Source organism: Amphiura filiformis, chromosome 3 (genome assembly GCF_039555335.1).
Source record: "Amphiura filiformis chromosome 3, Afil_fr2py, whole genome shotgun sequence".
NCBI classification, from domain to species: Eukaryota; Metazoa; Echinodermata; class Ophiuroidea; order Amphilepidida; family Amphiuridae; genus Amphiura; species Amphiura filiformis.
Window position 1 is genome coordinate 66,248,883 of NC_092630.1, and position 10,255 is coordinate 66,259,137.

At 39.3% G+C, this 10,255-nt stretch overlaps 1 protein-coding gene across 1 annotated transcript; it reads left to right on the forward strand.

The window, feature by feature from the left end:
• The first annotated feature begins 8,510 nt into the window (after nucleotides 1-8,510).
• On the forward strand, nucleotides 8,511-9,920 carry LOC140147446 (craniofacial development protein 2-like). The gene has a single exon (XM_072169222.1). The coding sequence runs from the start codon at nucleotides 8,511-8,513 to the stop codon at nucleotides 9,918-9,920; it is 1,410 nt and encodes a 469-aa protein (XP_072025323.1).
• Nucleotides 9,921-10,255: the final 335 nt, after the last annotated feature.

A 10,255-nucleotide genomic window follows, 5' to 3' on the forward strand; every position in this document is an offset into this window, starting at 1 on the left:
TTTTACCAAGACAAAGCATCACGTGTCCACCCCATGATGATAACATGTGCTAAATTCACTCATATGGCTATTAAATACCAAGAGAGATTTTCCAATTCAGAACAAAAATTTTGAACCGTGTTGTTATACAACTTTCAATTTCAAACCAGAACAGAAACAGATTGTGTTCCTTCAGACTGCCTAATATAATTATGATGAACATAGAAATGGTTCAAAACTTTGCTTTCCCTTAATTTCAAGCATTTCCATTCCACTACCTGCATGATTTATAAATATTTATGAGTTCAAAACCCCTGCTAACCCAGTGACCCCCCGGCTATATACTACCGTGATTCAGTGGTCTATGTTACCATTAATAATGTACATACATGTATACATGTAGACGACCACGTTTGACAATTTTGAAAGCAAATGTCTCACCGTGTTATTCACTGTTGACGCAAAATACAAATACTCTATTTGGCCATCGGCTGTTGCCACCGCTTACAAGCATAGGATAAATGTAGTCTCTCTTCTGACAAATGTAATAGCGCTAAGATCTCGCCTACAACATTTCAACACATTAGAATTATTCCATACCACCAGTCCGGCAATCCCAATCAATAGTACTCGTACATGAATGACTTCCTCAGATCACTGTTTAGACAATCGACCACGAAAGTTTTATCGAGTTATACAAACAACTCCGGACTGTTCATTGTACCGTCACAATTCATTTCATGTAATGTGATGTGCTGTAAACTGTAAGCTTACTTGCTTTTTTTTTTTTTCCAGTTGTTCATATTCGAGGTATCCTTGATGTGTTTTGTGTCCACATCCGTTGGATTCACCACTACCCACTTTTTTGTAAGCTGTGACGGCCTATTCATTGTCTTATAGTTGAATAAAAAATGTCTGCGTCCGTTCTTGCTGAAAAACTGACAGAGAATGGCCTTAGCCAACAAAATGGCCACCGACGGCTCCAAGCAAGGATGCCCGTGATTGGCCCTCCTGATACCAAACAAGGCACCCAATTGTTACCTCACGAGGGCGATCCCATTTCAGCTGCAGGGATAATTTTTTGTTTCATTTGATATGTACAAATTAAACTGCATTGTCCAAATATCTCAGGCAAAACACACAGAAACAAATTTGTTTCCGGTCTTGTGGTGCACTGGTCAAACTGCCCAAGGGACGAAATTGTAACATTGTCATACCAAAATGAATTTACCAGGACAATACGCAAGAAACTCGCAAAATGTGCAGTTTGAATGCTAAAATGGGCCAAAATAATGTTATTATTTTTCGAGTCTATGCAGGGGAAAATGTTTCCCCTACCCAGTTCCGGCTTCCTCGATTGGCACGTCACTGTTTTCTGTAGGCCGCGCTCATTATTAGAAACACTTCCACCACATTTCTTTTTCTATTTGAGAAAATAAATTTATCCTACTCATTTTGCATTTTGGTTTTTTGGCTACCTACAGGAACCCCGTTTTAGCCTTGATAGTAGAGAGATTGCGAAATTTACGTGAAACGCGATACGGGAACGAAAACTAGTTAGTATGCCTTGTAGAGGGTGAAATCCATTGTAAATTGGTCAGCCGTGGAATTCCCGTAAGGCGGTTACGTTGCGGTTGGTAGCAAAAAATGACGTTCCGAAATGACAAAAAACGCATTACAAAATGCAGAAAAATGTTATGTTTGTCGTGTTATGAAGCGAATCAAAGTATCCAAATAGAACAAGTAGAGTCCGACATGTAATAAAATCCATTTTGGGGGTTGCAATTTCACCTAGTATAGACAAGAACGAGTGAATAAATTTCGATTTTTTTTTTCAAAAATCATCTTGCGTAGAGGCGTTCTTACGACATAATGCGGTATGAATTGTCTGTTTTTGGACGGGGGACAGCAGTTCGTGCAACGTCATTTTTCGCTATTTTTTGCTATTTCGTTGCATTAAACAGCTGTCAAAGTGTTTTGCTCATGGATACTATTCAGCAAACACCAAAATGTTTTTAAAACATGATACATACATACATACATACACGAGAGCTTTTGTTACACGCCATTTCAAAAGATCACAGCGTGAAAAACCAAAACATATGCAAAATATATACAAGAAACAATTGAAAAACAAAAGAAAAATGAAGCAAGCAAAATTATGTTTGCGGAAACAGGTGGGTTTTGAGGCCTTTTTTAAAGGCAGAGACTGTTTCAGCACTTCGCACAGATGACGGTAAATTGTTCCAGATCAGAGGTGCATTGTAGGTAAATGCCTTGTCGGCAGCGGATTTAAAAGTCCAACTGCGAATGATCGGCACATTCAAACGAGTGCGATCTGAGGCGGATCTAAGGCCCTCGCGAGGATTCTAAAGTTCCAGACATGATGACAGGTATTCTGGTCCAATGCCGGCAAGGCATTTAAAAACATACAGCATGGCTTTGAATGTTATTATATCCTCTACAGACAACCAGTGGAGCTGATGTAAAAGCGGCGATACATGGCCCCTTTTCTTCGCACAAAAGATGATTTTAGCAGCCCAGTTTTGGAGGGTCTGAAGGCGAGCGATATCAGTAGTGTTGGCACCCATGAGGAGAACATTGCCATAATCAAGCCTGGATAAGATAAGTGAGCGGATAATGTCATTACTAGTATCAAAGTCCAAGAATCGTCTAATGCGAGAAATATTGCGAAGGTGGAATGAAACACTGCGTGTGAGTGAAGAAATTTGGTTACGCATAGTCATGCAGTTATCGAAGATAACACCAAGATTTCGGACTGTTTCAGATGGTTCAATGGCCAGTGAAATTGAGTGATTGGAGAGTGCTGCATGCTGCACCATTTGGAAATTGTCATCTGTCCGAGGATTTTATACGCAAAGGATATATAAATGCAAGTCTACAGTGGACTTCGCTGTACAGTGATCTCCGCAGGACAATTGCGAATCAGGATATATTATTATACATCAGTCGTCCGGAACATTGAGTGCAACATAACTTTGTAATCAACAAGAAGAAGACTGCCGGATAAGTAGTGATTATTGGTGTGACGACTATAAAGTGCATGCATTTAATGTGCAAAATCGTTATCAATCATATTATACTTTTCATTCAAGATTCAGATTTTGTTAACAGTGTGTTTTGTTGTGTATTCTAAAGTGAATTTGGGTAAAAGGTGGTTTTGGCCTTGAGTCATTTACGACTTGCAACAATGTCAAAGGTACCTTTCCGAGTTTAACTGCAATTGCAATAAGTTATCTTATAGATTGTTACCAACAAATCTTTTTACCGACTCATGCAACCATCATCCGAGAAAGAATGTGTGAATGGCTACATACATATTCGTCTCAATATTGTTTTTTTAACTACAGCTATGGTCAGAGTAAGCTATGTTTAATTTATAGCGATAGTAAACATATCTTAAGTAACGAAACAAAGAGCAAAGGGTATATGTTAACAGTTTTATCATCATTAACATTTAATGTTTCTTCATGTAGGTTACGCACTGCGTGGAATGTTTGTCTTTTTCATTCATCATGAGAATGTATTAGATGTATAGATTACTCTCTATATACTTACACGTCCTCTTTAATTATTTTGCCATCGAACCAAATGGTACGTGAAAATTCTGTCGATGAACGACCATGTAATTTTGAAATCGTTACAACAAAAACATGTGATCTGCTCCCTCTAGTTTGTAAACGACTTTTCAGATCGTTTGCAGAAAATGATTTTTGGCAGTATATTTGTGGCTTTGAGCGCGTATATTCTTGCTACATCCTGCTATCCAGTTACCGTAGGCGACACTTGTTCAATTCAATGTTGTTTTACATGTAAGTTACGTCTTCCACAATTGACTGAGACAACAAGAAAAACTAGGAATCTTTGAAGGGCGGTCCCGTGTGCTCGCAGAAAGGCATACCATCAAATATTCCTGACTAGTGTGACGAGCTTGTGATGCAACAATATTACCATGCTGGAAATTTAATGTTATGTTTGTCTTATTTGACTTAACGAAAATGGCAGCCATTCAAATAACATTATGAACTTATATGAAACGTTAGAACAAACAAATTGATATAATATATTTTGCCTGTGCGAGTTTGTTGTCAATCCGATTTGAGAGTTAAAAGTATTGCAAAAAGTACAATTCTTTGCACTTGTAAATATTATTTCTGGAGTATAGTTCAAACAACCTTTGTTGGTTTCAAGCGATATTGGCAAAATAGTAGTAGAAGAACGCCACTATAAAGCCAAGAACGCATTTATTTATTAAATTTAAAGACACTTATTAACAAACTAGTATTGTTTAAAGTTTAAGGGATGTGGTATGAACGTTTGGACAGTATTTATTGTGGGACATTAGAGCACATCAGACATGTCGAATTGCATTCTGAATACGAAGAATGTCCTTCTGATATCAAATAATTTTAAATGTCTTCCATAGGGGGGGTGCGGAATACATCTGGAATAGCCCATTCAGAATGCAATTTGATATGTCTGATGTGCTCTCATGTCCCACAAAAAATACTGTCGAAACGCTCAAAACGCTCATTCTAGAATCTAGATCCCTTAAGAACATTTCGGACAAATTGCTCCATATGAAATAATGCCTCCGTTTTTTAAAAAGATAATCGTTGATTAAATTATTGAACAAAAGTGACACGTGCGTATAGAATTACAATATCGCTTCTACTGTTCATGTCAAGAATACCGCTTGTTGCAATTGAATCTATGTTTATCTACTGTTATATAATTATCGAATTGATGAGTAGTGCCAGGTACTTCCATAGAATTTAGTCTCAACAAAGTACTTTTACCTTTTCGAGCAAGGCCTATGCATTTTACCAAGAAGGTCAATTATGAGGAATTTTTTTCTTTTTTAACCGATCTCATGCATTTATTATTAAGAATATATATTTGTATCAATCAATGGCGGGAGCGTGGCATATTATTATACAGCATCTTTGAAGAGGGTATGCATATGCTTCATCAGCTTTAAAACACCTCCCATAGTGCATTTTTTCCTATCGATCACATCTTCGAGGAAGTTCCATTTGCTTCACTCCAAGTATTACGTTTTTTCAAAAGCTTCCATTTTCATTCATTTTATTGGTGATTTCTCTTACTGAGTTGATCTAATGCAAGCAATAAAGCTATGGTATCTGAAAAACTGAATGATTTTACTGAGGACTTCCCTACTTTTGTACATCAATCTATGTAATGATAACACGATATTTACCTCAACTTGTTAACACCCTACCCACCAATTGTGGTAAGGATCATAAAACTGTGCATATGAAGCTGAAAGTTTTGGTATGAGCCGCTTCCCATGAAACTAGTTGTGCAGCAAATTAATAGCAAGAGTCTGTATGACGTATAAGAGCAAAACATAATAATAGACTATTAAAACATATTTGGGCACGGATCTTATATAGCCACGAGACTGCTCTTTTTTATTAGTTCGTGTGTGTATATATTTTTTACTCTACGCGACAACAGCTTTAGAATGCAGATATAATGCATTTTCGAAGGTATTGATCCTTAAGTTAGTTGTCTTTCTTCCTTGTTACAATTTTCTTTTTGCACTGTTGATTTAATATAAGGCAATTGTATTTAATGTCAATCCTCCTACAACAACAATGACAACACCAATCAGCAGGAAAGTTTGAAGTATACTACAGTAACTGACTTATCGTGAAGATTTCGCAATAATATTAAATTATTTCCACCTAACATTGAGGGAATAAAGAGAAAATCTTTTAAACACTGTCATTAAGACCAGTCATTAAATATATCTACATTAGTTTTATATAAAAATGAAGAACATGTTATACAAAAACAGCTTTTATCATTGATATGATCCCCTGCAAAGACAACTAAAATTCGACTCTTACTGCTGAATTAGTGTTTTTTGTCTAGTTTTTCCATTTTTCCATTTTTATTCATCTGTACTGTACTTGTACTGCTGAATTAGTTGATGTTCATATACACACTTGACTCGCGTAATCAGTTACTACTTTTCAAGATAGCGTTTAGATGGATGTATTTTCTTTCTGTTCAAATAATAAGTGAAAGTCACTGAATAAAATCTCATCATGTAAGCAAGACAAACAATCGTCATTTCCTTTATCTGTATTCCCGTCGTCAGTCCGTGCCAGGTTTCATTCATACAGGTATATATTGACAGTGACATTCGAGTAAGACCATCACCCAACCCAGGCAACTCAAAGAAGACAACATGTTTTGCAGACACACGACTAGAATAGACTTGTTCTATACTACTGTAACAATAGTCTATCGTCGCTCACCAAATAACAAGCATTATTTTAAGTCTTATTGAACGGGTAGCGCAATTATTTGAATGCATATTTCATCTCTTCATTAAACTTACATATTGATTATGACAGAAAATTTATTCGCTGGTTGATATTTTCAAATATTTTCAGCTTTTGTCAGCGATTAAGGAAAGCATTGAGCAATGTCTAAAACTACTCATGATTTCAATATAAAATAATGTTTTTTTTTTCTGTCAAATAACAAAGTATAAACAATGAGTTTTTTCAATATGTATATAATTTCAGCCGTTATCACTCGACTCCACTGTTTTAACCCCGGCAGATGAAAAGTAATGTAAGATGTCACTAAATAGATTCATCAGGTTTGTTGGTAAACATTATAAATGATTTCATTTGAACAAAACCAAAATGTAACTCACTATTGACGGTTTCGCCTATCATGGTCGGTAGGCATCATCAGAATGATGGTAGTTGATCCTTACTTCCGGTTGGACGAATCCCGGCCGACGAGGGTGTTTTATCAGCCAGGAGAGGATCATACACGTGACTAAGGAAGTGGGCCCCCTCGTCTCTGTTCATGACGTTCGGGCCTCTTCTCCTGATCCAAATGGATTCTTTGATTCTTCTTGTATTTGCATCACACTCTTTGCACAAGATCTTAGCATTGTCCCAATTGATGACATGGTTCTGCTGGACCGCATGGTCCGCAATGGCGGACTTGGACTGTTCACTCGCTGATTGCTTGCGAGATTGTCGGGTATAGTTGGTTTTGGTCTTTGACACCCTAGCCGTTTCCTTTTGGTGCTCATTCAGTCTAGTTTAAATTTTCGGCCCGTCTCCCCCACGTAGGTGTGTTTACAGTTAGTGCATGGAATCTCATATACGCAATCGGTGGTGCTGAGTGGGTCAACTTTGTCTTTTGGATGCACTAGCATTTTACGGAGAGTGGTGTTCGGTTTCATGGCCGTCGCTATACCGTGCTTTCTGAAGATACGATTGGCTTTCTCTGCAAGTCCCTCTACGTACGGGATCACAACAAGTCCCTTTGTCTGATTTGTACTGTCTTTCTTGGTGTTAGACTTACTCTGCTTTTTTACCTTGTGTAAGATGTTTATATTGTACGAGTATAGTATTTTGCCACGAAGACAACCAGATTGTGTAAAAATAGTTTCTGCCAAATGGAGAATGCGCATAAAAGTTGTTGAATTATTATACTCCATCTCCACCCCCACTTCTCCCCCTTGTATGTCACCCTTTACCCCTCTCTCCTTTCTTTACCCCTCCCTCCTATCTATCTCCCTACTCACTACTTTGTTCGGCATAATTTGGTTCTCCGATTGAAATCCCTACGAGAGAAATGGTTGCTTTTACTGCGAACATAATTGTTTTTAAATTCATTTAGCTCACTTCATTTGCCGACTTTCTTATCTTTCAAGATCAAATTTCAATTACATGATAGTTGCTTGCTATTATTTCTCATAAAGGGAGACACTGCTGCAGTGTCGGGGAGCTGAAAATTACCTTTGCCAACACCTGCAACCCCGGTTGCAAAGAATCAGTGATGTTTCTGGTGTTGGATTTCCCTTTGGGTGCTCCCAGGAGGATACATGTTTAGTGCTGAATATTGTATAAAGAGTATAGGAAGTGTTTCATGGCTTTGATAGGTTAGGGTTAATACTGGTCTCTCAAGAGCACCTTGTGAGTTATGTGCCGGCTGGACTTGTTCCTTAAACTGCTGGAGAACAGTGCGGTTAGACCATGTGTTGTATTCTGGTAGGTTTAGTCTTAGTTCCAAGGTGTTCTGCCATGTCTCACTTTACTATAGCCTTTATCCATTCAGTGTCCACTCAGTATCCTTCATCTAATCCAGCTATGGTTCAAATAGTTTGGAACCACCTATTCCAATGGCGGATGAAGAGTACAACTCTCAACGGCTAAAGAGCGGACGAGAATGATTATGTCATTCCAACGGTCAACAGGATGGTGTTGAACATGTCACCATAGGTCAAATAACTTCACTGGCCAACGTGTTCCGGGCCAGGGGCGTGCCACTATAAATATGTGGATTTCGGCTGCTGTTGCCTCCGGAAATATGCTGTTCAGGGCTGATCACCCGTTCAGTTGCCAGACACGGACTAAAATAAGTCTGGCAAACTAATGATTACGAAAACTACAAACAAATATCCAAATACTAGATCGAAGGTAGCTGGGCAGACGTCTTCTTCTGACTCTATGACGGGCCAGCGGGAACCTGGCACACCATCACAGACTGTTGGTCCTGATATGTCTCGTCTACCTACCTTCAAACCACTTGTAGTATCCACCTACAATGTGCGTACACTACACCAACAAGGAAAAACCCATCAACTATTTATGGGTTGTAGCGATGCAGGCGTCGATATTGTCGGTGTGCAAGAACACCGTCTTATTACATCATCCCCCACTGACGAGTTATGGTCAGACGACAAGAACTGGGTACTTATTTACAGTTCTGCCACAGACCAGAGGCAGGGAGGTGTTGGACTTCTAATGTCAAGGCACATCCATAGGTGTCTTCAGAGCGTGCAGACCATTAATCAAAGAATACTAACAGCTTCATTTAATGGGAACCCCCAGCTTACAGTTACAATTATTTATGCTCCAACTGAATCAGCAACCTCAGGAGAAAAGGACAGTTTCTATAATCCACTAGAAGACCATCTTGAAAAGGTGAAGAGGCACAACATCCACCTCGTCATTGGTGATTTCAATGCCAGAATTGGCCAAGATAGCCATGTATCTCATCCAGCTGTGGTTGGTCCTCATTGTTTTTACGACACAACAAATGACAATGGAGAGAGACTAGTGAATTTATGCCAGGAATTCAAGCTCCGTCCTTCACAATCAAGATTTCCCCAACCCAAAAGTCGTCTCTGGACATGGATGCACCCAACGGGCTCAAAACACCAACTGGACCACATCCTTGTCAACAGCAAGTGGGTTAATTCCCTGCGCAATTGCAGAGCTTATAACTCTGTAGAGCTGGATTCAGACCATCGAATACTCAGCATACGACTGCACACCAGTCTCCGAACCACCAAAGGTAAACCTTGTAAGAGGCCTAAGTACAACTGGAAGAAGCTGCTTCATGCTCCTACTAAGAACCGTTTCCAGATTGAACTTTCAAACAGATTCCAGGTCCTCCAGTGTGACGACAACGACCAGTCACCAATTTCTGAGAGGTATGAAATGTTTGAGAAAGTAGTCGAAGAAGTCGCGGAAGAGGTTGTTGGAAAATGTAGCCCTTGTGGAATGCCAAGCTGGGTGACAGACAAGACCCTCAAGTTAAGATCAGAAAGAGATGCAGCCAAGAAGACATATCTACTTGTTAGAACTCACCATGCCAGAGAAGTGTGGAGAAAGCTCAACACCCAGCTCAACGAGTCATATAGGGCCGATGAACTTGCCTCTATACACAGGCAGATGGAAGACCTGCAAGTAGCAAATGAAAATGGCAATTACAACACCACATGGAAAATAATCCATGACATCTCGGGGAAGAAGAAGAGATCAAATCCCAAAGTGAAGAAGAGAGATGGGTCAATCCCTCAAGCGACAAAGAACTACTTGCTGAGTGGAAGGACTACTTCTGTGCCCTGCTGAACAATGACAATGGACCACCAACATCTGATCTCCCACCACCCGCCGACCAGGACTTGCCTATTTGTGCTGATCCCCTACCCTGGAAGAGACAAGAAAAGCCATTCAAGCAATGAAAACAAACAAAGCTGCTGGACTGGACTGTGCGATTACCGCTGAGGCACTCCAGGGTGGTGGTGAAGCTATGGTAGACATCATCCATAAATTCTGCGTAGAAGTTTTTACAAAGCTTACGCCACCAGAACAGTGGATTACCAATGTTATTGTTCCCCTTCCAAAGAAAGGAGACCTCAGCCTCATGAACAACTATAGAGGAATCACACTGATGTCAGTTGCAG